The following is a 27,148-nucleotide window of genomic DNA, read 5'->3' on the forward strand; positions in this document are numbered from 1 at the left end:
AAGATATGCATTTTATTAATTAATTAATTAACATAAGTAATCAACTGTAACATTATAGAGGACGGTATTACGCGTATGTAAGTTACATTTTCTAAGAAAATCTGGTTACCTTGTGAACTCATACGAAGGGACCTGGGTAGATATAGCAATTATTAAACAAATATGGTGCTAGAGCTGCGTTCGTGACAAACAGTCACAGAGTGCTCATTTAGGACCGATGCGTCTCTAGGTCGTGATTACTAGAATATCGTATTAATTTCGAGACGTCTTGTCGTGGTAAGAAAGAGCCATGCAGTCGTAACTGTAGCTAGTGACAACAAAGGACACGTTCACATTTCAGCACATCTAACTATAGAATCACTTCTATTACTAGACCAGCTTGTTAGCAATGTGTGCCTGCATGCAATCAGCACAACAGCAGCAAAATTAAGGCGACTACGCAACAACAGACTAGGCGATATGCAACCATTAGCTAGATATACTGTTACAGTTTGGTTTGTCCCGCAGCTCCCTATTTTGTTGAAGAGCTAGTACACATTTATTAGTGCACCGTCTCGTAGCTTGACTTATCACCGGTGCTTGCGGGACTGTGGAACATCTCGGTTGAAATGTCTGCCAAATCATTATACATTGGATTTGGCACACTGAAACAAAAACGGTTGGTTATTGAAATAAGAAGGCAGAAACACGTTATTGTGTATACACCTCGCCGTCCACTCTTGGTTGGGTGGTGGTTGTTTTCTTTTCTTTTTCAGTACGAGTACAATCACAATGATAAGGACGATGATGGCAACACAGCCGATTGCACTTCCAGCGATCACTCCAACCGGGACATCTAAAGCAACAAGTAAAACGTGAACATTTCAATTATAGACAAAATAGAATTGAAAGCTACCTGTAGTACTGCTATCGACGGGTGGCATTTGTGGGCATATTCCCATTGACGAACAGAGGACGGTAATGTAGACGGTGGCTGTAGACGATAGAGGTGGCTGTCCGTGGTCACGAGCTACAATTGTGATCGTGTATCTGTCGAGGCCGCTCTCGTTCAGCGATCGGGCCAACTGAACTTTGCCCATCGCGTTGATGGAAAACATTCCGTCGTCATTTCCAGACTCGATACCGTAGGAAATATGGCCATTCAAGCCTATACTCCAGAAACAACGAAAAATGTTTAGAAATCAAAGTCAAACTTATTCTACACAGACTTACCCAAGTCAGCATCTTGAGCAGTCACATTTGCTAGAGTGAACCCAATGGCAGCGTCGAGAACAACATCACCTTCATACTCATTTTTGTCAAATTGGGGTCGGTTGTCATTAACATCTTCGAGTTGCACAATGACGGTCGTTTGAGCTGTGCGTAGACGAGGTTTAGTAACCGTAGCGACAAGTGTGAAGCTGATCTGATGAAGAGTCTCGTAATCAAGAAGAGACGAATTAGATACGACAATGGAGCCGTTAGCAGACACGTCGAATGCGGAGATGGGCAATGCGTCGGACATCTGGTTTGTTATCGAATAGGTGACTCGATTGCCTATCTTGCCATTGACTAGAGCTGGTATAGTCAACACAATCTTTCCGGTGGCTGTGTGTTCTTGCACCCAACCGTCGTATGAGCGTCGTTGGAAAGCCGGACTTGGGAAGTCTCCTTCTTCTATGTGAATTGTGACGGACGCTTCACTGAACAAGCGAGGATTTGCGCGGTCCCACGTTTTGATTACAAGTTGGTATCTGTTTGTAATTTTGTAATCTAGATTGGCGTTATCTGCTACATCAATCGTGATTCCATTGACGGTCGTTGTTACCACAAAATGTTGGTCTCCTTTGGATGGTGACTGCGAAGTCAGTGAATACACGACCGGTCCTCCTGTTGAATCTGCATCAATCGCTGAAAGAGACAAAAGTGTTACGTCTTTGGCCACGTCTTCTTTTACGTAGACGTTGTAATGTGAAAATGGAAAACGAGGAGGATTGTCATTTTCGTCTATTACTGTGATGTCGACGTGAGCAACAGAAAAAGCTTGAGGGTCAACGGAGGTGCCAGCCACTATGGCGATATCGTAATAAGAGATTGCTTCGTAATCGATTGATCCAGAAACGGTCACAGTTCCTGTATTTGGGTCGATAGAAAACGGTAACTGATCTGCATTGTGCAGATTGTATATAATTCCACTCAAGTTCGTCATCAGTTCTAGAGATGGGGTTAATATCAATGGAACTCCTTTGTCGGTATTTTCGTTGATGCTAGACGATAGCGAAGTGTGTCTAAACTGAAATGGATGCGTAACGATAACAGTGACTGCAAAAGTGCACGATCTGGGACGACGAGCAGCGTCTGTCACGCTTACCAAAAACGAGAGATCGTAAGATTTGGAATTGCTGTCGGCAAGTGAGCGGAGTGGATTGGAAAGCTGAAAGTATGCTGTCTTGTTACGTTGCATCAGTGCCAATGGTGATACATTGTGCAAGAAAAGTGATTGAAAGTTAGAATAAGAGAAGGTCAGATTTCCATCCGTCCCGTTATCGTTGTCTACGGCATCCAAACGCAAAACATTCGAACCGACTGCTGTAGTGTAGGGAAGAGATGTGGCGACGTTAGATGGTTCACAGAGAGGAGGAGTATTAGAGGAGAGTACATTAACTTGAAGAGTAGCTGTAGAGCTGCAAGGTGGACTGGCCTGGTCTGACGCCACTGCTATCACACTATACGTATCGTCTGACAGTGGACGACGGGATGTTATCCTTCCAGAGTTCGTATTTATTGAAAACGCGTCCACATCGCTCGACAGTTGGTTTTGCGTAGCGATGGTGTTTGCATTAGTCGTTTCCAACGAATAGCTGACGACACCATTGACCGAATCCGTACCGTCGTCGTCGGTTGCCGTTACGTCAGCTATCACATATCCGATCCCAGCACTCTCCGGAACATGAACGACTTTGGGAAGATTTTTGAAGACGGGACAATGTTGATTGGGCTTCACTACGAATACTTCAATGTTTACAGATCCTGTTAGACTCGGCACGCCACCATCAGTAGCAATGACATTGAAAGTCAATAGAGATCCAGTTAAATACTCGAGTGACTTTGATAGAATGATATCAGCCGAGCTACCATTTAATCGAAAATATGTATGGTTATTGTTAGTGCTGGTGAGAGAGTAACATAAGTGTCCGTTTTTACCGCGGTCACCATCGGTAGCAAATACACTCAAAATTGTCGATCCCACGCGACTGGTGGTCGCAGCTATCAGACTGACTTTTGATGTTGCAAATACTGGTGGGTTGGCGTTGCTTTCTGCTGTTTCATTACAACTGTCTCCATCATACTGCGCCTCACATAAGCACGTATTAGGAGCAATGCAGGTACCGTGAGAAACGTCGGTACAATTGTCCACGTTGGAGCAATCGGGAATGTCACAAGCTACACCGTTCCAATGGATTTGACACAAACATCGGTCAAACGATGGACACGTTCCATGACCTGAATGTAAAGTACATTATAATATATAGAAATACTACTCTCATTTGCATTATTCATCTAGCAATTGACTGACCTGAGCAGAAGTTATGTGTCTCGCACGAGTAGGAACTGCAGTTCGAGTCGGTGTATCCAAACTCACATTCACACAGATCCACTTCAACGCATTTGCCGTGACCGGAACAATCGTTCCTTCCCTTGCACTGCGCTTGACTGCAATTTTTACCAGAATAGCCAGAGTAACATCTGCACTTTGTTTTCGAAAGGCACACTCCGTTACCAGAACAATCGTTCACTTCAGGACAAACGTCGGCAACGGCACAATTGCTACCCAAATATCCATCGTAGCACTGGCAAACGTTATGTGACACGCATTCGCCGTTACGAGAACACTCGTCTACACCGTTACAGAGAGGAGTGGTGCAGCTACCACCAGCCCATCCCACATCACACTGACACACATCAAAATCGACGCATCGACCGTGGCCTATAAAATCAACACACAATAGAGAAAAAGTCCGTGTGACGCCAAGAAACTACTGACCGCTGCAGTATCCGTTGAGTTCGCACGAGTAGAGAGTGCAGTTAATACCAGCCCATCCCAACTCACACTCACACTTATCATGATCGACACACACGCCATGATTAGAACAATGGTTCACGTTATCACAACGCGCGCTCTCATTGCACGCCTCACCAATATAACCTGGTGTACATTCACACACATCGTCCGACTTGCACAGTCCATGAGAAGCACTAGTACAGTTTGATACACCAAAGCAAGTAGCTGCAAAACAGACACATTAGTTGAGTTCGAAAAATCGGCTAGTCGACAAAGTGAGTACTGACCAGGCCTTTCACAGAACGGTCCATCCCATCCAAAATGACAGCGACAGAATCCGGACGCACAGTCCCCATTCACACTGCAATTTACACAAAAACCTATAGATAGGTAACAGGTAGGGTCAGGGGCTGCACACAAACCAACAACACAGAAACAATAACCTCGACTACAATCGTCTCCAAACCATCCTGAAACACACACACAAGTGTTGTTAACACAACGACCTTTGCCAGAACATTGAGTTGGACATCCTGACAAACAAAATGAAAATTTCTACTAAAGTTAGTAATTATCGGTTACACCCTTCAGATGAATATTACCAATCTTGAATGCTTCCTGTTCGGCAAGGGATGTGTCGTTAGTGATCGCTACATCAAATATGCACTCGTTCAGTTTTATTCCCGTTAGATTCAGTTGACTGCACACCGATATGGCCATCTGGGCAGAAGGATTCAATTAGTGTAAATACGTACTCCTTGTAATGCTAAACTCTAGCTAGATAACCATCAAGATGTAGCTATACAACATAAAAATATTATGACGGTTCGCCTTTTCTCGATTTCTAATTCTCGTTTAGATCTACCACATACGTGTTAGAGTGGTGGGTCTCTAGTGTACCCGATTGTACAGTAGACAACTTATTGGCATTGAAACGGAAGCAAACGCTGCCTATGGAAGTAGAAATTAAATAACGTCTGTTGCTTAGCTAAGTAGACCTAGACTTGTCTGACTTCTTGCTTTTGTTTCTGTAGGTAAATCTGCACCTTCGTCGATGTGGAACCATCTAGAGCGGTCAGTACACAGCTGTATTATTTTCTTAAGAATCTAAGTGTAGGGCTTTTCAAGATAGACAATGGTAGCTGGGTACTGTTCTAGACAACTAAATTTTATAGCTAATTAATTAGGATATGAATTATACTATTTACGGTGGAATTTTGGTTTCAAAATCTCTATTTTGAATTGCACAGGAACGAACACGCACACACACACACACACACACACACACACACACACACACACACACACACACACACACACACAACAAACTGGCGTGGCGTGGCGCGTTACTCCAGCAGTTGGGAGCAAGACTGGTTTCGGATGTTCATATCAAAATTTTGATCAAAACTCCTTATTAGATAGTACTGCCTTTACAATTAGCTACTACGCGCTAGTGATAATTGTTATACTTAAATACGCAGGACATACAATTTTAATAAACGTAATGTTAAATCAACCCTTGTTCACTTCTCTTGATCTGTCCGATTTGGCAAATAGTCTAGAAAACTGCGAGGGGGTGGGGAATTTGGGGAGAATTCTCTCCAAAGAGATGCCAGGCTAAGCCACTGACTCAAATTTCCATGGTGAGATGCATAGTCATAGCCACATTGATATGATTACAGCTACTGCCAATAGTTTTACAGTGTACTCATACTTGTCTGAGAGATGGTTGCAAGTCTGCAATGCTGTATAGTGGTACAAATGTAGGATCGGTGTAGGAGATATCCATCACATCGTCTTTGTGAAAGTTGGAGTGAGACCAAGACCACGTGCCATTCAAACCAGAGCCACTAAATGTTTGTGTGATTCGCCCTATAAACATCAAATGGGCAACACAGTAATGTCACAGCAAATAGAGTACATTTTGTAAAGAAGTGAACTTACATGTCTTTGCAAATGTCACGTTATCTTGTAGTGAGTAAGTGATTCCATCTGATCCCAACAGATCATTATTCAGATCTCCGTCCATGTAGCCACACAGACCATCTGTTTTGCCTTTAAATGTGGCAACGGGAGAGAAGAGAATATTGATGAATTGTCTTTTCATACCAGGACTGTAGCGAACTTCAACAGACAAGTAGACATCATTATACCACTGGAAAGTAATGAGAACTCTAATGGTGCCGCTGTCTTCTTCATTTGCTGATGAGGAATTATTATGATAAATAGTGGCTTCCATATGCACTCTGCCATTAGCTAAACTCAGCTTCTCTTCGTTTAGTGGAGCCACGACAACACCATTAATTCTATAGGCAAAAAATTGATAGATATTATGTGTTAGAAACTTGTGTAAGATGGATGGCTGCTTCATACCTCACAAAAGGGAGATCATTTGGAGAAGGATTGTGTGGAGTTGTAATTGTTACAATATTAGTTTCCACCTTGATTGCTACAGCCCCAATGAGTGACACTCGTTGATACTTGAAAAATCGTGTTGCAACTCCAAAGTCATTGTCACGACTTTTGCAATACCAAAACTCTCCGATATCAAAATAGTCGTAGCTGAAACCTAAGATATGACATTTTTACAAACAAGAGAGCGGAAGGAAGTTTGCTTTACACAGACCATCAAGAGTTTCCAAATGTGGATCTCCTGCCATTCTTCTCGGTCTTGCAATTTGACATCCTCTGCCAATCCATTGAGGCTCACACACACAGTATGGATGTTGATCGGCTCGATCCCTTTGTGGTATTGTACAGTTGCCATTGTCAGAGCAGTCTAAAATGAGAATGAAGCAGTAATCATGATGAGTTAAGGACTTGCATTTGATGGAAATAAGCTAACATGGCCACGGACTGCAGTCAGGAACATCACAGAAAGGACCTCTCCATCCTTTAGCGCAAACGGGAGGTAGACCTCCTCGATCTTGTTTAGACTGACAGCTGCACACACAGTCTTGCCACACTGCTTCCATACCCTCAAGGCATGAGGGACACCTAAATTAATGTGAGAAAATACATTGTTTTGAAAAATTTGACAATAATTAACAATTTAAACACAAATATGGAAAGTGTTGAGAATTGTTACTTGTCATTGAGACAAATGCAACCGCTTGGACCGCGAGTGGAGTGCTGGCAATTTCTACATTTGCAAGAACAGTCACATTGACCGTCTGGTCCAATGGTGCTTTTAGTTCCATCTCGACATGTACAGCCACACTGCTGAAAAATATGCTCAATCGACCTTGTGTGCATAAATAAGAGACAACGATGGTGATAGTATACCTTGCAATCGCCACTGTTTCCGTTGTCTCTAAGGCTGAAGTCAGCACAGCGACACTTGCATTCTACTTTGTTTTGTTTCAAGTTATATTGCTCGACTGTACCCAGAGGACACGGAGAGGAACAATAAGAATTCAGACATTGAAGGCAACGTTTGATGCCATTCTTTTCTTCGCAGTTTGCACGGCCGGGACACTCACATGGGCAATCTGTTTCCTGCTTCATGCACACACTTGACTTTACATCGATGAAATGACTTGATTGCAATGGATGAAGTTGTTTTGTTATCTTAAAATTTTGCAAATAAAGTTCTATAGAACCAGCAACGTTGCTCACACCAGCCAGTGATTCCATTTCTAACTTCTGCAATGTTATTACAATATTTAGTTACTAATCACATCACATTGCATTATCTGTTTGTGTCACCTTATCAAGAGGGCAGCCCGAAGAACACTCTTTTGCTGTCCATTTTCCATGTAAAGTCGGTTGGATGTTTATTGTGAGTGAAGAAGGAGACAGTGTGTTGGCGACGTGCACACCCACTCTGTTCTGTATAAATGATGGTACTCTTGTGTTGACATGTTCAGGTAGTCGATAGAAATATGGCCACGTGATTTGAAAGTTTGGGGAAACATTCGTTTCGAGTGACGAGCTTCGTCCTTTTATTTTACTCTTTGATATGAACTTTTTCAAAGGCACTTCTTGATAAGATTTGACTTTAGCCTTACAGTTTTAAAATTAAAATTAAATTAGAGATGGCGAGTCGCTTACCAACCATAGGTGCAACTTACATCTCTAACGTACTCGCTGCCAACGTCATTGCGCCACAAGATTCCCGCTTTAAGACTTCCATTGGTCACGTACTCGTGAGCTATTTTGATGTCTGAATAGTCTAAAGACTTTGCATCATAGTTGAGACTATATGACAATGATGCCTCAAACCCGAGTATTCCCGGGATGCAAAGAGGTCCCACAGTGATACAGAACGTTTTGCGTTGTCTAGGAAGAGATGTGGCCTTGATTCCCGCCGGGCCTTTGACACTTCCGTCTCTAGGTACAATCAATGCAACATTGCTTTGTCTAAGATTGAATAGAACATTTACCTTGTTACGTCAAGAGCTACTTTGGTTCTTGTAAATAGGTGAACATTCCCGTCAAACTGAAATCCAAACTTGGTAACAAATGGTGAAGTGTGGTTACTTCGGAACGTCATGGTAATATTGGGATCATATGACAATCTGATTTCTGTTGTTAGCGAAGCAGTTCCAAAGCCAACCGAAATCTGGAATGACATGTATAATATGTAATATATATATATACATTTTTTTTGTATATATATATACATACATACATACATACATACATACATACATACATACTTACACACACACACACACACACACACACACACACACACACACACACACACACACACACACACACACACACACACACACACACACACACACACACACGTATATATATATATAATTCTTTACCTGAGGATTGAGAATACAATCTACACTGAATGTGGGCTCTAGGTTGCTTGATGACATAGGGTCGCATGCAGACAATGAGAGAGATCCTTTTTCGATTTTATCGTGTATTATTGGCGCATTATTTTCAATATCAGTGGTACCGACAATGATCACAACGTCGCCTAATCCCGTACCGTCATCATTGCTGTCTACAATTCCATCAGAATTCGTTGATCCACACAGAGGTTTGCCGATAGCGCTGGTCGGTTCCAATTCAATGTATGTGATCTTGTCATCAAACGAGTTGTATTTGTCTTTAGCGTAACCGGCGATGGAACCGCTGGGCCGACCTACCACTGCGTCACCGACTGCTATGTCGAGATTGTTGGGCAGTTGATTCTCGTAAACAAGTAGACCCAGTCGACCATCTCCTCCTACTCCTGTTATAGACGGTAACAAGTTAGAAGATGGACTACTCTTTGTTCTAATGAATGATTTGATTGAATCTGGTGCTGTGGTAGAGGAACAATCGGCCAGAATTGTATGGACGAACGTGTGACCTCCAGACGCTTCGATCGATTGCACTATTTCAATAAATCCGAAACTTTGATTGCTCACAATAGCTTCTCCATTGACGAGGATTTCTGAAGATTTGGAAATGGCAATCACATACGTGCCGTTGAGCCAATCACCGACACACTTATAAACTGGCTTACTGGACGGTATAACTAACGTTCTCGACGCTCCCGACAAATTCGGAAAGCTGGAGTTCAAAATCTGTAGCAGTGCGTCAGAATTGGGAGTGTGTTCTATAGCAGCCTTGTGAATAACAGACTCCAGTTCGACGTTTTCGTGAAAGTCAGCGTATTTGATAACGTTCTCTAGTGTGGCTGGTCTGCTTTTGATTAACTGGTACGATCCAATGCTGCCAACAGAAGATACTTTATCTAGAATTCCTCCACTCTGACTGCTAGCCATGATGTGACCACTGAAGAGAGGTAGATATGGTTTGGTAATAAAGAGTGACTCTTCTGACGTGAGGTGTCCCATCATACGATATATAACATGATCACTACCAAACACTTTGACGTCGTTAAAGAGATCGACAGAAGAACGTCGTGTAGTTTGATCAAAAGTACTATGACGTTTGCTTTTCTGACGAGCAGACGGTTGAGAAAGAGGCAAGTGACTTGCTACTTTTGGCTCGTTTACGTCCAGTCCGTAGTCTGGAGTCACTCTACCGTATGGACATTGAGCTTCGTTCCACGACGAACAAGATCCCTGCACAAACAAAGTTAACCTGATTGCTACATAAGTTTCTGTTACACATGTAGTCTCACTATGTCGTTGTAACAAGCTTCAATATCGTGACAATTTTGACACGTTTCATTGCTGCTTGTGGCCACCTTCCAATTACACGGATCATTACATCCGATTTCCTACGTAGATATCAATTGCAGTTAACTATAAAACCATTTTCCGGTTCTCAACACAATTTCTTACCTTAATTCTCTGCGAGCAGGAATGAGTTGTCTGTGGGGAATAACAAGCGTAGTAGAACCATGACGAGCAGATGTGTTTGTCGGGCCCAATTCCCAATCCCGGAAGGCATTGCTGCTTTTCATCACACCATCCACATCCTGCTTGTCTGCTGCATGCGTGACATGTTGTATATAATCCACAATATGTGGTAGTGCAGGCACGACCCTGTTGGAAGTAACAGCACAAATATGCGAAGTGTGTGGTTTAGAGTAATACATACAAGTGTTATCTGACCTTCCATCCAACTCTGCAACGGCACTGATTAGGTCCAACACACGTACCATATCCCGAGCATTCGTTAACTTGGGAGCAATCGAAATCGGAGCAATCTCTTCCTGCCCATCCTTTGTTGCATAAACAAGTTCGAGTATTGCTGTTGCATCGACCATGCTGACTACGACTGTTTGGACAGTTTCCTACACAAGGCAGAACACGTATATAGTTAACTATTGAGTTTCTACCAACGAACTATTAAATTACAAGTGCTATACCAGAAGGAATGATTATGCACAGAAACGGTAAATGGAGACTGCAAATTTTGGTTTCCACTCCACCATATGTTTGACTGAAACATTGGTCAGATCCTTGGTTATGAGACCAGACTTCTGTTGCAGTTGACCATGACGGTATTAGTGTAGCATACATTGTTGTTTTTAGAGCTGATGCTAGTTTTCCGCCTCGATTCTGTAAGCGGACAACAATAAACATTGAGGTAGTTGGACGATTAAGTTCTGCTTATATTATATTATAGCTCTGGTTGATAGACTAAGGGTCACTCACCTGACAATAAGCACTTGCTGCAGACCAACTTCTTGCTCCTTTTACGTAGAGATAACAGTTTTGTTTGAATTCTTTCCAACCAAAAGAACAAACTAAAGAATACACAGTTAAAACTATTATTTGTAAGTTAAGACAGTGCAGGAAGATAGAGATATACCTGGTCGAACTGACCAAGGGTTGGTGTCGTTAATGGGCGTGATATCTATATTTGCTCTGTAAGATTCATCGTGTTTGTCCAATACTTTCAGTTCTGCCTTGTTCAAGTTTGCTGTTCCCCACCAGTTGTTCTTGGCTTCATGATTTCCTTGGTATTGATCCGGTCCTGCTACCATTTCATATGTATTGGCAGGGTTGAAGAACACATTTCCACTATACGAAGCGGCAACGCCGTCTGCTAGCATGGTCCACCTCTCGTTTGGTTTCTGCCCCACATTTAAATAGAAGATGTTATGTGAACAGTGCTGGTTGTTTACCGAGTGTTGTGATGCAGTTTCCCAGCGTACGGTATGACGAGCTGTGTTGTTGTAAACCGTATTTCTATTCACGTTAGCAGCGACGTTAGTGATAGATAATGTGTCGTGCAGAATGCCAGCAGAATTATGACTGATATCGTTATCAATGATCGATGCTCGCGGTTCCGTCGTGCCACTAGCTGCAGACAACGACACGGCGGCACCTCCCACATTTGCCTCAATCTGATTGTTGCTTACAACAACAGACGAGTTCTCACTTCCTCTGTCTAACTTTAAGGTAATAGCTCCGACTGCATTACTCTCAATGACATTGTTTTGTATGAGAAGGTTGGATTTGTCTACTTGCATGTTCACACCGCTAGATCTCAGATGTGTCGTCGTTGTAGCCAACTGCCCGTTACGAGAAATGATATTTCTGCTCAACTCAAAAGTATGTACTGTCGACCCGTATCCAATGTCCCCCGAGCTTGTAGCCGCCACGTCAATCCCGCCGACAGTGTTGTTTGACACAACAGAGTCACTGAGGGAGAAATCGTATCTTTCGTGGCTGCTCTTGCTTGTATTGAGTGCCAAGCCTGATAATCCGTTATTCATCAGGAATGCACTTGCAATGTGATGTGAGCTCATCTGTTGAGTATTTAAATCTGTAAAAGTTCAAATATTGTTTACATATTTAGCCTTTTGTCTATTGCATTACTCTGTTGCAATTGTATTTTGTAACACATCTTTCTTTATAACATGCAATCCAGACATTCAACGTGTTGTGTACTTGCGTAGGGTACACGTTGTGGCCGCTGTTAGCTTTATTGTAAACATAGTAGCTGTTGGACAGCTGCCTGTTTCCAATAGTTATGCAAATTTCGAATAGCCAGAACTGGCCACATGCCGGGAAAAGTAATGTTCTGGTTGACGGGTACTGTATTATTATATATTTTGTACCAAGCTAATTATTTGACTTTTATTTTTTATGTTGTAAATTATTTGAGCGTTGTTTAGAAATTGTTTAGCTTAATTGAGAGGTTTGTCACTAACCTGTGGGATGCTGCTGTATGTAAGCAAGAAAGTAGTTGTCTTCTAACGTATATCTTTCGTCGGTAAATACTGCTCTTACGTCAACTGTAATGGTTTGAGATTGTGAAGTGTAGTGGAGAGGATAGTTGGGTTCTAATCGATTCTGCCGAAAAACGTTTTGTTGGTCGATGGTAACGTATGAGTCCCACTCTTGAAACCGTATAGCCATGATGTGAACAGAGATGACGTGTTGAGAAGTGGCGTCAATTGTTGCAGAGCAGGATTGGACGGAGGAACCTCTTGAAATAGGTGTGGCTATGAATCTGAGGAAAAACGAGGAAGCAGCCGAGAGTGAGCTGGACACTGCGCAGATATCAACTATTTGTTTATGTAAGACAGGAATATCCCACATTCTTTGTAAAACACTATCGACTCTTATCACCAGACCATGACCGACATTGTTGTTGCTTGTCAAGTGTGTAATAGAACTAGCAGCCGTATTGATCAGTTCGACTCCATTACCATCGCTCCCTTCCACCGTCAGTTGAGATATGTTGATATAGGGGGAATGACTAACTTCTATTCCAGTCCACGCGCTCTTATTGACGACGACGTTGAATAACTCAACGTTTACTCCAACATTTTGAACGGCAGCTATATGACCTGCGTTTGCTATTCCTGCATTACTAATAATCACATTTCTCATTGAAGATTTGCCTGACGTTTTAGCAGAGAATCGAACTCCAGTCCAATGATAAACGGATTTGTGCGTTTTATAATGACCGTCGACGTTTTGGCTGGAACATGACGCCACTAATTGACCGTAGTGGCAGGTAGTTTTCTTTAAATCATAATTGATGCATTGTCTTAAAGTCTCTTCGTCTCCTCTACACAATACATGTTCTAGCCACGCTGCGGTAGTCGAAGTTTCTAGGGTTGGATCAACGTACGGCCATTGCCGATTAGCGTTAGAGTATCCTAATTCTCGGCATATCACTCGAGTGTTATAATGATCATGGTATCCCCGCCATCGCCAATCACTGTAATTACGCACAGCGCAGACTGGACCCCAGTTGCCATTGTGAAATATTTCCACTCTTCCTCTCCATTGAGATGAACCGTCAACGAGTCTTAAACTGCCCTCTTCTAGCTGCAGGTTACCAATTGCAAAGCTATCATCTCTCAGCAATATTGGAGAATTGTCGTTGCCATGAGCAATGAGCTGTCCTTCCACTAGAATTCCAGTATTGTGAGTGAATTTCAGTTCTACTCCTGATTCTATGGTTAGTGTATTGCCAGGTAAGACGGTGATGTCTCCAGTAACAACGTACGGGCTACCAGAAGCTGCTAATATTGTGTTGCTCGACACACGCCCTCGTACGATGCTATTAGGACGAGTGATAGCCAGTGTTGCAGAAAAGAAAGGGGAAGCTGTAGGACCGTTTTTAGAAGTGAGAAAAGGAAAATATTGTGCAGAAGCTAAACGAGAACAGTAACCAAAGTCATGAATGCGGTCAATAATGATGTTTTCGTCTGTCGTTCCCCAGTAATTGTTGGTCACATTGATGACTCTCTCTTGAGAGCTTTGAACTGGTATCTCGACTCCCAACTCAAACAGAGATCCCGGATTATCAAAATGATTATTTTTGATTAGAAAACGATCTGAAGTGGACACAATCAAGACGGCAGAGCGACCATCTCGATGGTAAGTGTCACTTTCGGTTACGTAGTTGTCGATCATTGTGTTGTTGGTAAATACAAAGTCAGATTGGGTGAGAGTTTGTGCTTCTATTCGTACAACATGAGTTCCTCTATTGTGTGTGAAAAGATTGCCAGTTGATACCAACGAAGTCGTATAACCTTGCAACGTCAAACATCCTCCTCTTCCAACTCGATGTCGTTCAAACGTGTTGGAGTAAATATTGAATATTCCATTCCAGTCTCCATTTCTTGAAAGGAATAAGTCTGTGCCGCTGTTATTTGAGAACAAATTATTGGAAACGGTGAAATCCAGTTGCAGTCGCACGTTGGAGTTGTAGTCATTTTGTAGATGAACTCCTTCTTCATTAGACTCAAAGAAATTGTGCGAAATATCGCAACGGCACTGACGTCGTCTATTCCTGTATGTCCTATATAAAACTGCATTTTTTCTGGCCTGTGATATAAAATTTTTAGACAACGTCGAGTGACAGCCGAAATTGTTAGAGTAGTAGTAATCCATGTACAGATATATTCCTGTGGAAACGTTGACAACTCGATTGTTAGTAACAATTTGTTGTCCGTCTCCATACCTGTAGTCCACTCCATTTCCTTTTGTATGAGCTATAGTACAGTTATCAACCATCACATCACCTTCATGACTGGAAACATACACACCGTCATTGAGAACGTTCATGATTGTGACGTTCTGTATTCGAGCATCATCATACGCATTCTCAAAGTACACACCATACTGAGAGTTATGAATAGAACTTGACTTGATGATAACAACAGGTTGTTGTCCAGTAGTAGGAATGACGTCAACAAACAAAGCAAATCCAGGAGCGCCCGTCTTCTGGCCTGTTGTCACTTGTATGTAAATGTTGTTGCTGGAAGACAAGACTGGCTCGTTACTAGAACGCGTTCTGTATCCAGAATATGAAACAAGAAGAGAGCTCGCGGATTGAGCGCCATCTCGTATGTAAAGTCTATCATAGTTGTAAAGTCTCAGACTGACAAGACGAACAGAGAGTATAGTATTAGGTGGACCTTGCATAACAACGGAGCAACTAATTCCCGGTAAATGATCGTCTTGAGACATTCCAACATAAGATCCTTCTTCTGGGTCTACAGATATAATAGTTTGTCCAGAGCAAATGGATTCATAGTCCACGTTGGCAGACAATAGAGACGAAAAGTCGTAGACGTGTATTCCTGCACCTGCTACATCATTGACTGTGACATACTCTACCATCAGACTACGACCACGTGGTCTACGGATAACCAAACCATCTCCAACCGCACCTACAATGGTCACTCCACTGATAACAGCTTCTTGGTGTAAGTGCGACACTTCCATAGCCGTCGATGTCGAGTCTTTGATGGTTAATCCATTGGTTTGTGGAGGACGGAATATGGATTGAACAGAAGGTACTGTCTTATCATATCTATTACCTGCTCTTATAATTTTCGTGTAGTTTAGAACGGATCGTGGCGTTTTCTGATTGAAAGGATAGTTGGAGACGGTGCTGGTAGGTGCAAAGCGGATACCTGCCCAATTGGTTTGAGCAAATTGAGACGATTGTCGATAACATAGAGCGCGATCACAGAAGCATTCAACTCCTACAACCTGTAAACATTTCGAATGTGGAGCGTAGCTAGATGTGTTGAACGTGCAATTATTAAATGACGTTGCGTTTTCGGGACACCAGAAATCACGAACAATAGGATCTCCGAGGGCAGGAAACCACTCAGTCTGCCACCACCCGTGGTACCAATTATCATGTTTGTTCCAATAAGTAAGTTGTTGACATGTCAATAACGCAATGCGGTCCAATGACAAATAACCAATCGATCGTGAATTGAAACAAAGTGGGTACCACAATCCGTTGAGTTGCAGCTCAATATTGCCGTATACGAAATAGGAGTAGCTAAAAGGTTCAGAGAAACGGACTAGTAATTGTGTATCAGAATTTGATTTGTTTTTGGCATCTTTTACTATGTGAGTAAATATAACGGGATTGTCAGGCGTTCCTTTACTCAAGATCCTTCCTTCTATCAATATTCCAACATATGGCAAGATAGTCAGCACGGCACCCGCTTCTACAGTCAGTGTTGCGTTTGCTAGGACAGTCACATCACGTGTTACAGTGTAAGGTCCACCGGAAGCAGTTAACGTAAAATCAGTATGCAGTTGGCCTCCAACTTCTCTGTTGTTGTTCAGAAATGGAGGATACGATCTCGGATGACTTGATGATGCAACATGAGAGATGGACGGAGACAGAAGAAACGGAAAGTATTGAGCGACTAACAAGTGATTACGATCATCAAAATCAAATATTTTTTCTACAATTTTTTCTTCATTTGCCGTTCCCCACCAGTTGAGTGTGACGTTGATTGTGTCTAGTGATGAGTATCCTTCCACTTGGACCGCCAGTTCTGTGTTCGCATTTTGATTGTCAAGTATATTATTGTAGACGCTCATGTAGCCTGTACCGGTAAGGACAATTACTGCATTTGGAGTAGACTTTGCGTATCCGGTGGGGAGAGATGACAGAGAGTTATTTGTCAGTTCGTTATCTCTGAATATTAACAAACTGTCAACATGTTGATGAGAAGAGTGAAATGATGCTCTTGTATTCAACCTCACTACATATTCTCCACTGTTGTATGTGAAGACATTGTTTTCAACTATAACTGGCGTGTGTATTGAGATGCTGTAATAATAATTGTCATTAATATCCATTGCTCCCGAGCAGCATTTTCCATTATTGTTCATAAAGTTGTTTCTAGCGATGATGGCATAGCCGTCACGATATCTGCGTGTAAACAAAAGTGCTTGCAAATTTTGTTGGAACGTATTGTCTGTGATATTGATGTGAACCAAGTGTGAGTTGGAATCATAGACATAAATATCAACATTAAGAGCAGTGCCTGTAGTTCCAGAAAACGTGCAATTAGAAACTTGAAGCTGAGAAGCTTGTTGTATAGTCTGAGGCAAGTAGCTGGAGTAATAATGGTGACTGTAAACATATGCTCCTCGGTATGAGTTCTGGGTGAAAGTGCTGTTAGCGATAGAAACATTCGAGTAGCTATATAGGTTTGTATTTAGTCCTATGTAACAGTTGGTAACATATAATTCAGTTACCTCCAGCATGTGTAGGTCTGTATTGATTCGAATGCCAGTTTGCCATGAGCTTGTATGACATTGTACATTTGTTGATAAAATCATCACCTGATTGGCAGATCCACTCATTTCTATTGCCGTTCCTGTTACGCCGGTAATGACAGAGTTGATGATACGTCGGACGCCAGCACTTCCGAACAGTCGTATTCCACTCGACGTTCGAACGAGTCCAGTTATGTTACAATTGTTTACATTTTCTCCACGAGAACCTAAACATAGAGTATGCTCATAATGAAATGTATAGTTGTAGCAGTTGAACAAAGACTTACCAATAGGATATCTTGATACGAAAACTTTAATGTCTGATGAGCCAGAACTGTACCACCATCTGACGAGAAAGAAAATTGCTTTGTGATAAGGTACCATGACGTTTTCTGGAATTGTGCCACTAACGCTGCGCCACAGCACACTCTGTTTTGTTATTTCGTTTATTACTCTAAGTGTTGTTCTATAACCAGAAAACCGAAGAAATGTAATAGCAAGTCCATATCCCGACATTGTGCTGATTGAACTTGTGTAGTCGTTGTAGCCGGAAACGCTGAATGTGAGATATGCTCCACGATCATCAATAAAGTATGACGTAGTTGTACTAGAGTCTCCTTGGTGGGATAGAGCATTGGATGGTGGTTTGAGTATCAGTGGAATAGAAGTGATGTCAATAGCAGTTGCACCGACATTATGGAAATGACAATCATCACATCTAAATTGCCACGACAGTGAGCCCGATATACCGCTATTGCTGCTGTTTGCAACAGTAAGACCAGACAAGTGGACATCTCCATGTACAGAGTTTATCTGAATACCAATGTGACTAATGTCTACAATAGACACGTTAGTGATGGAGGGACTTGCTGTTGTCATGGTAATAGCCGGTACCAACAAATCAGGAGTTGATGAAGCATTATTTATTGTTTTTCCAGCGTTGACCATTTTGATATTTTCTAAAACACTTTTACTGCGGTACTTTCGTGCGTTGTACGTGATGGTTTCGGTCGCGTCGTCATCATAAAACACGATCCCTCCCCAATATCCAACACCAACCGTCCCACACACAACACCAACGTCTTCTGAATGTTGACAATTGTTTTTGTTCCAGCTGCTCCCTCCATGGCAATCAAACAGTGAATTTTCCACGCCTCTGCAGTCCACGTTAGCCAATGCGATGATTCCCGTTCCCTGACCGAATCTACGTGTGGATGCTTCAACGGGTTCACCAAATCCGAGATGTCTGCATACAACACGAGCGTTATCTGCATTCCAATACTCATCACACACGGTTCCCCAATTGTAACCGTTGAACACTTCCACCCTTCCCTCTTTGGAACTCTGACCTCCCACTAGACGAATAGAAGTGGAATCGACACCTTCCGTCATGTTGTGAAACATCAAAATTTGATTGTTCAGTGAGCCTTTGGCAAAGAGAGTTCCTCGGACATGAAGTCTGACTCGAGCTTGGAAGTTGATGACGACTCCCGGTTCTATGGTGAGAGTGGCACCTTGGCTGACTGTGATGTCACTGGTTGCTACATACGGACTGACATCGCGCTTTAGCGTGTGGTGAGCAAGATATGCTCCTCCAATCTTGGTCTCAGAATCTCCATACAAGACTATCGTTTTTCAACAAATTATTTATTCACGACCGAATATTGTAGCAAGCAATTCTTACCTTGGATGAACAGCATCAAAACAGTGCAGACAAACAGAATAGGCGCTGGCTGCCTATTACAAACATTTTACTTGGAACCTTGTTTCTCTATTTCAAGCTGTAGCTATACGTGTGTGTGTGTGTGTGTGTGTGTGTGTGTGTGTGTGTGTGTGTGTGTGTGTGTGTGTGTGTGTGTGTGTGTGTGTGTGTGTGTGTGTGTGTGTGTGTGTGTGTGTGTGTGTGTGTGTGTGTGTGTGTGTGTGTGTGTGTGTGTGTGTGTGTGTGTGTGTGTGTGTGTGTGTGTGTGTGTGTGTGTGTGTGTGTGTGTGTGTGTGTGTGTGTGGCTCTATGTCTGCTTTATTCAATTACGGACGCCTCTCGTTTGTAGGATGCATTACCTCGGAGATAAGCAGATGCTTGATGTAGAGTCTTGTCAATCATATACCGCTCTAATTGCATACCTACTGTAATTAGATTGGAAAGTTGTCCTAAAAAGTAACTAGTAATTAGTTTGAGAATGCAATCGACACGCTAAGGACAGCCACCACCACTCTCTATCGCTTTCTACAGCACCGTCGGCTTTGTTTTGCGCATTTTACTGGCAAAGTATTCCAGTTAACAGTGGTAATGAGAAACCGTAAGTGATTGCTACAACAATAGGGCATTGGTGTACATTTTAGGGTGTTAGGTTTCCTAAGCCACTTTCCAAAGCCGCAACGACTTTAATTCTGGAACGGACTTTAAACCCCAAGATCGATATCAACGTAACACAACTCCCTAAGAATTTGACGACCTAAAATGTCTGGAAACTCGTCAAATGACAACAACTAAAATTTTAAAGTAGGAAAAGCAATAGCTGGCGGTGTGGGAATTGCGGCAAACGTTTATGTCGATATGGGAGCCTAGGAGGGGCATCACGGAAGGTATACAGATTACATTACACATCAAAACGGAAGCGAGTTCATCGAGAGACCGACGGGATAGTTGAAGAAGCGGTCGACCGTGTTCTCATTGAAGTAAGGCGTGAAGAAGAAGAGACTTCGGAAAGCGAAGGAGCCTTTGTTTCTGGAACAGATGACCCCTGTAGTGATTAGAATGCCACAATTGACCTGGCGGCGCGTGTGAAGTCACAGATGGTCGTTCTAATTGGTCATGAGGGCGTAATCACATTGCGTGCTATACAGGAAGTAGCCAATTCTGTAGTTGTACAATGCTGATCAGAAACAAGCTCTATATATTTGTCTTCTCGTCATCACTAACTTCCTAATGATGTTAGAATTATCTGTTTGCGATGTATAGTTAGCGAGATTCAAGATTTTTCCCACGCTGCCAGCTATTACTTTTCCTACTTTAGTTGGACCGATTTCTCGAGCCTTGATGGGTCGTAGACAAAACTTGTACAGGACATCGTAAATGGTTGGTTGTTCTTACATTTAGAGGTGTCTAGATACGCTATACCAAAATAAATGAAATATCATGTGAGAAGACGATAAAATTTTGCCTTCTCGACATTGACGTGGTTTTTCATGAATTTGTAACGTTGGTGTCCTCTCTAGCCTTCAAAGTACAACAGGAGGTCTAGCTGGGACGTTCCACGGTACGGAGGAAGACCGGCTGGACATTCGAGCCTAGACACAAAATGCACCGAAAGTCTCGCGGTAAATTCACTGCGGGGACGATTTCGCGCCAATCGCGCTGCATGTTGCAGTGAATTTCGAAGCGAGTCAGCCAACCCACGCTTCCGTCTGTCTGGATGTCTGTAACGCGCCGATCGACACGACGCCATCGACGGCGGAAGGGTCGAGATCGGCCGTCCGAGACGAACGGTCGAGTCGGATTTCGCCCGGACTGCCTCCGACGAGACTCTGACGGCCTGAAATGAGATGCACCGGAGTTTGTTTGTTCAATTATCCGAGTATGCGGATGTAACATACACTCACCAACATGCAGCTGCGCACGATGCGCCCGCTGCAGTCAGAGGTTTTAGGCCAGCTCACCGTGCGTGCGTCCGTCCGTATGTCACGGAAGGTGCGACTTTGCGGAAGTGGCGTCATTCTCCACGAATAGATCATGACGTTTTATGTTGTCAGAATCTGAGACGGGGAATGCGTAGAGTCCCAACTGCGCTGTCTGGAGTGTGTAAGATGCACAGAGTAATAGGACGCGTGTATTGTAAACGCACGAAGATAAATCGCTACCGCCCATAAGGCGGAACGATGTGACGCGAGCTCACGCCACGCCATCCTCTAGTGGTATAGTAGAGTGCAAGATGCAGTAAGAGTGTAATAAAGCAATGTGTATTGTACCTTTTAACGCGCGCTGCAGCTGAGTAGATTGAAAACTTGCCAAATAAGTATGTGTGTGTGTGTGTGTGTGTGTGTGTGTGTGTGTGTGTGTGTGTGTGTGTGTGTGTGTGTGTGTGTGTGTGTGTGTGTGTGTGTGTGTGTGTGTGTGTGTGTGTGTGTGTGTGTGTGTGTGTGTGTGCGCGCGTAGATTTGTTTCTAGAGTAACACGTGGACTCGCCTTACAGTGAGATTGTGAGATAAGAGCTACTCTATAGTACGTATACGTGCCAAATAATGGACGACTGGCGAAAGTACGTTTTCTTCGCTTATATGTAGCTACTATCTAGATGTTAGCTCAATTCCTACCGCCCATAGGCCCAGTTTCAACCATTTCCGCTGAATTTTGCGGCGACGTGCGGCGACTCGCGCCAATTCGCAGGGGAACTCTCTCCTGGTCAAGTATGGGAACTATAATATTACCTTTTCAATTACTACTAGGTGGCTTCTATAGTCACGTTCTACCTTTTCTTTGTCTACTCTCAGTCTACGAACGCGTAAAATTCGCCTCCTCGATCCTTCATGCATGCACTGTTTGCATGCTACCCTAGTGTAGAGCGCGTTTCCAGACACGCAGAACAAATAAATTGACTACTGTATCCGTCTAGCTAGACAAGCTTACTAGTATATGCATGTAGAACATACCCAAATCGACATGTCTTCATTTCTAGACGCAATCCAGAACGAGGTCGATGTCGCGTCTTTACTCCAATGCAGAACACCGTACGACAGATACGGTTCAGTGTCGTTTTCCTTGCTGCGCTAAAGCCGATGCGCTCAGGACAACAGGCACTGCTGTTACTGGTTCGCTATGTACCAGACGTTGCGAGTGCTTGGTAGGTCTCTTGATCTCAGCAGGAGGAATGCGTTCGACCTGTTTCCGGGTACCGTAGTATAGTGTAATTATACGGGAGTATACTATAGCCACTCCCCTTTTGTGTTACCTAGAGAAGGTATTGTCATACCAATACAGTTGTTCTTGACTTTTGCTCCACCTTCGGTGCTCTCGCTGTTACAATTGGTGGAGAACCCATTAGTAGTCGACTCCTACCTTTAGTTAGCCTCGCCCCAGACACAGTGTGGATTGCAGCCCCGGATTAACCTTCAGTGCAGTTCGTCTATTATGCCAGCCGAAGAGACACCAGAGATAACAAGCCCTATCAGCTGCAGGTGATCATGAGTTTGATCTAGATGATAATTCGTCTATTCGTACTAGTCACAGTCAATATATCAGCACTTTTCGTTAGCTACTGCCTGTGTGGCTTGATAAGTTTTGGGGAGACAACGGCGAGGACCTCGGCAGCTGGTTGTTCTAGTGGCGCAGTGGCAGATCTTGAGGGGTTTCCGGAGATTCCGCGGAATCCTCCTTTTGCTGACCCTTCTTCTGTACGCTAGTTTACATTGCAGTTCTAATATTTTACTCTAAAGAAAAGTCACTGTTTATGTGGTCAAGAAGTCAAGAAACTTCAAAACTTTCCACTAGAAATTACTGTACTCTGTGATCGCGTTCAGTATCGTTTGCTTTAGTCCGGCATTTCGAGGCAATCTGTAATCTACACCACAGCTAAAGTCAAGTATATTCAACCCAAGTTCATGAAGTCTAGCATCGGATCCAATGAGTTTCATAGAATCGGAAATCGAAAGAGACGTAGAGTGCCTTCCGGAAGTCACGAAATAACGTGGTTTTTTGCAAAAACGGCAAACATGATAAAGGTGAGAAACTTACTAAGTCAGTGTAACATTGTGCTAAAACTGACTGGCAGTCATGTACCACAACGACAGAACGCGTGTATTGTAAACGCGCGAAGATGAATTGCTACCGCCCATAAGGCGGCACGATGTGACGCGAGCTCACGCCACGCCATTCTCTAGTGGTATAGTGCTAGATGCAGTCAGAGTGTAACTAAAGCAATGTGTATTGTACCTTCTAACGCGCGCTGCAGCTGAGTAGATTGAAAACTTGCCAAATAAGTGTGTGTGTGTGTGTGTGTGTGTGTGTGTGTGTGTGTGTGTGTGTGTGTGTGTGTGTGTGTGTGTGTGTAGATTTGTCTCTAGAGTAACACGTGGACCCGCCTTACAGTGAGATTGTGAGATAAGGGCTACTCTATAGTACGTATACGTGCCAAATAATGGACGACTGGCGAAAGTACGTTTTCTTCGCTTACATGTAGCTACTATCTGGATGTTAGCTCAATTCCTACCGCCCATAGGCCCAGTTTCAACCATTTTTCGCGGCATTTTGCGGCGACGTTCGGCGACTCGCGCCAATTCGCGGCGGGGGGGCTTTCTCCTGGTCAAGTATGGGAACTATAATATTACCTTTTCAATTACTACTAGGTGGCGTCTATAGTCAAGTTCTACTTTTCTTTGTCTACTCTCAGTCTACGAACGCGTAAAATTCGTCTCCTCGATCCTTCATGCATGCACTGTTTGCATGCTACCCTAGTGTAGAGCGCGTTTCCAGACACGCAGAACAAATAGATTGACTACTGTACCCGTCTAGCTAGACAAGCTTACTAGTATATGCATGTAGAACATACCCAAATCGACATGTCTTCATTTCTAGACGCAATCCAGAACGAGGTCGATGTCGCGTCTTTACTCCAATGCAGAACACCGTACGACAGATACGGTTCAGTGTCGTTTTCCTTGCTGCGCTAAAGATGATGCGCTCAGGACAACAGGCACTGCTGTTACCGGTTCGCTATGTACCAGACGTTGCGAGTGCTTGATAGGTCTCTTGATCTCAGCAGGAGGAATGCGTTCGACCTGTTTCCGGGTACCGTAGTATAGTGTAATTATACGGGAGTATACTATAGCCACTCCCCTTTTGTGTTACCTAGAGAAGGTGTTGTCATACCAATACAGTTGTTCTTGACTTTTGCTCCACCTTCGGTGCTCTCGCTGTTACAATTGGTGGAGAACCCATTAGTAGTCGACCCCTACCTTCAGTTAGCCTCGCCCCAGACACAGTGTAGATTGCAGCCCCGGATTAACCTTCAGCGCAGTTCGTCTATTATGCCAGCCGAAGAGACACCAGAGATAACAAGCCCTATCAGCTGCAGGTGATCATGAGTTTGATCTAGATGATAATTCGTCTATTCGTACTAGTCACAGTCAATATATCAGCACTTTTCGTTAGCTACTGCCTGTGTGGCTTGATAAGTTTTGGGGAGACAACGGCGAGGACCTCGGCAGCTGGTTGTTCTAGTGGCGCAGTGGCAGATCTTGAGGGGTTTCCGGGGATTCCGCGGAATCCTCCTTTTGCTGACCCTTCTTCTGTACGCTAGTTTACATTGCAGTTCTAATATTTTACTCTAAAGAAAAGTCACTGTTTATGTGGTCAAGAAGTCAAGAAACTTCAAAACTTTCCACTAGAAATTACAGTACTCTGTGATCGCGTTCAGTATCGTTTGCTTTAGTCCGGCATTTCGAGGCAATCTGTAATCTACACCACAACTAAAGTCAAGTAGATTCAATCCAAGTTCATGAAGTCTAGCATCGGATCCAATGAGTTTCATAGAATCGGAAATCGAAAGAGACGTAGAGTGCCTTCCGGAAGTCACGAAATAACGTGGTTCTTTGCAAAAACGGCAAACATGATAAAGGTGAGAAACTTACTAAGTCAGTGTAACATTGTGCTAAAACTGACTGGCAGTCATGTACCACAACGACATTCATCGTTTCCGAAGACTGCCAGCAGTTTCTCTGGAGACGTGCGCACACGCGGGAACGGTGTACTGTAATCACATCTGGACGCTCTTATGTCGTAACGACGGGTTGTTCCTGGTAGTCAAACGATATAGTTGGTGTATAGATATTTCACTTTTGTCATTCTGATATCTTATACTTAGAATATGGATGTAAAAATTCTCATGATATTTCCAGTGATTCTAGTAGTACAGTTATAACCTCAATTTGAGGCTCAAACATTGGTAAGATGTTTCATCAATATGACCAATTAGTCAATAGTCCAAAAAATTGTATGCACGTACGATATTGATATTGAGGTTGCTGCTGAATGTTCAAGTGAAGTATTTACTGAAGACAAGTTTCCTAGTTAGTTCTCTGGTTGACACTACCAACATTTCATTGCCCACGACGTCTTGTACATGTTTACACTCTGAAATAACAAACTGGTCATTGTCATCAATATTTAGAGGTAAACTATTGGCTACAGACAAACATATTTTAAGCAAGCTGAGCAGAGAGGAAAAATACGTATACTGACAACTGAAACTGATCCCAATCCATTGCACTATCGTCGCTCTCAAAGTCTTGGATCAGCCAGTTTCCGTCAATTTTATCCAGAGTGGGTCAAACAGTATCCGTGGCTACAGTCGACACGTTGATGGAGTATTTTGCCGGGCGTGTGTTTTTTTGCACCAGAGAGAGTAGGCGGGCAATCTACAGGTCAGTTCAAATAATGTTGTAGTTTTTTTTCAGTTTTATTAGTAATAAAACGTTATAATGTATACGTAAGTACAGTATAGAATTTTAAAATACTTAAACCTGTTTAATTATTTGACACGCCCACTTTTTATCTACTGAGTGCTTTCAAAATTCTGTATCCGCCACTGTGGCGTCCTGCAATTCGACTTCGACAAGCCACAGTTTCACTCGCTGTTTGTGCTCGAGCAGAATATCGTGCATTTCTGTCCTTCCTTCAAGAAGATGATGCCCCGTCATGGGATCCATTCGTTACATTTTGAGAAGCCATTTCGGCCCAAAGAATTCTATTCGACACTTTACACGAAAGTTGATGTCGATTCGACAAGGGGAAAACGAGTCTGTTTCTGCCTATTCTTCTCGCTTTCGTTGCACTCTCCTACAACTAGACAGCGCCCAAGATACTGTACTACCGGAACTAGCAGTCATCACATGGTTTCAAGAGTGTCTTCGACCAGAATTTCAAATAGAATTGGAACATGACCAACCCCAAAATTAAAAAGGACGCAAAGTGCTATTGTTCAAGAAGAATGCTACGTAGGTCTAGTTCTAGAATGTCACATCTGCCACGTCCGCCTCCACTTCTCATGATTCCTCAACTCGACTGCTTCAACAGCTCGTTCTTCAGCAACACCAGCTACTAAGCCAACAAGGAGAAGTTTTGAAGCTACTTCAAGCAGTCCAGGGGCGTAGGAAGCAAATTGGAAGTTGTCGGGCCTAACGCGCGCTAGCAGGCAGAACTAGCGCGCGCTAGCTGCAACTTCAAAATCAGCTTGACACGTTTGAACGTGTCTTCATCATATTTTAATATTATGCTATTTATTAATCTTTGATTTCCATTTTAAAGCATCTTTCCGCTTACAATAGTTCTGTAATTATACAATATAAATACTAAACAGGTATACGTTTGCGTAGATAGCGCACATAGACATGCTACCCTAGATCATCAGTGTACTTGCCAAACATCCTAAGTCTGTGTTCAGATCCCTCTACAAATTCGTTATAAATTTGCTTCAGGTTGAGCAAATCAACCGAGTCTTTATGCACATGTAAAAGCACCACGTAATTCAGCCTCTCCTGTAGCATGGTCGCCCTCAAGTAGTTCTTTACAGGAGGAAGCGCACTGAAAGATCTTTCAGACGTGGCACTCGTTGCAGGCATGACTAAAATTAGCTGCAAGAGTCGCCAGACTTGTGACATGAGCAATTTCTTCTCAGGG

General features: G+C 43.1%; 2 protein-coding genes and 1 long non-coding RNA gene across 3 annotated transcripts; all 3 read right to left on the reverse strand.

Annotated features, from left to right (window-relative positions):
* Positions 1-328: 328 nt before the first annotated feature.
* Positions 329-6,071, reverse strand: LOC134192468 (cadherin EGF LAG seven-pass G-type receptor 3-like). The gene is made up of 11 exons (XM_062661206.1): positions 5,987-6,071; positions 5,757-5,914; positions 4,625-4,762; positions 4,469-4,575; positions 4,330-4,403; positions 4,025-4,267; positions 3,557-3,967; positions 1,213-3,483; positions 896-1,147; positions 706-835; positions 329-644 (listed from the first exon to the last, which is right to left on the reverse strand). Exons 1-11 carry the CDS (start codon positions 6,069-6,071, stop codon positions 542-544), a joined length of 3,972 nt encoding a protein of 1,323 aa, XP_062517190.1. The 3' UTR covers positions 329-541.
* A 199-nt stretch (positions 6,072-6,270) lies between these two features.
* On the reverse strand, positions 6,271-6,692 carry LOC134191869 (uncharacterized). The gene is made up of 3 exons (XR_009971859.1): positions 6,669-6,692; positions 6,416-6,611; positions 6,271-6,348 (listed from the first exon to the last, which is right to left on the reverse strand). It is a non-coding gene; the product is annotated as an uncharacterized LOC134191869 (long non-coding RNA).
* Positions 6,693-10,426: 3,734 nt separating this feature from the next.
* Positions 10,427-19,579, reverse strand: LOC134192470 (protein bark beetle-like). The gene is made up of 8 exons (XM_062661209.1): positions 19,537-19,579; positions 17,763-19,100; positions 12,630-17,702; positions 11,282-12,241; positions 11,125-11,216; positions 10,825-11,028; positions 10,565-10,760; positions 10,427-10,509 (listed from the first exon to the last, which is right to left on the reverse strand). Exons 1-8 carry the CDS (start codon positions 19,577-19,579, stop codon positions 10,427-10,429), a joined length of 7,989 nt encoding a protein of 2,662 aa, XP_062517193.1.
* Between the last annotated feature and the right edge of the window lie 7,569 nt (positions 19,580-27,148).

This window comes from Corticium candelabrum, chromosome 16, assembly GCF_963422355.1.
Source record: "Corticium candelabrum chromosome 16, ooCorCand1.1, whole genome shotgun sequence".
In the NCBI taxonomy this organism is placed as follows: domain Eukaryota; kingdom Metazoa; phylum Porifera; class Homoscleromorpha; order Homosclerophorida; family Plakinidae; genus Corticium; species Corticium candelabrum.

Coding starts and splice junctions, on each gene's coding strand:
- LOC134192468 (XM_062661206.1), bottom strand. CDS start 6,071: ATGGACGGAGATCTGAATAATGATCTGTTGGGATCAGATGGAATCACT. Junction 3,968..4,024: donor ACTCAACGGATACTGCAGCG/GTCAGTAGTTTC, acceptor TTGATTTTATAG/GCCACGGTCGATGCGTCGAT. Junction 836..895: donor CGTCGATAGCAGTACTACAG/GTAGCTTTCAAT, acceptor TTGTTGCTTTAG/ATGTCCCGGTTGGAGTGATC.
- LOC134192470 (XM_062661209.1), bottom strand. CDS start 19,579: ATGATTGACAAGACTCTACATCAAGCATCTGCTTATCTCCGAG. Junction 12,242..12,629: donor CATACAGCAGCATCCCACAG/GTTAGTGACAAA, acceptor GAACTTTTACAG/ATTTAAATACTCAACAGATG. Junction 10,761..10,824: donor TTCCTTCTGGTATAGCACTT/GTAATTTAATAG, acceptor TGCCTTGTGTAG/GAAACTGTCCAAACAGTCGT.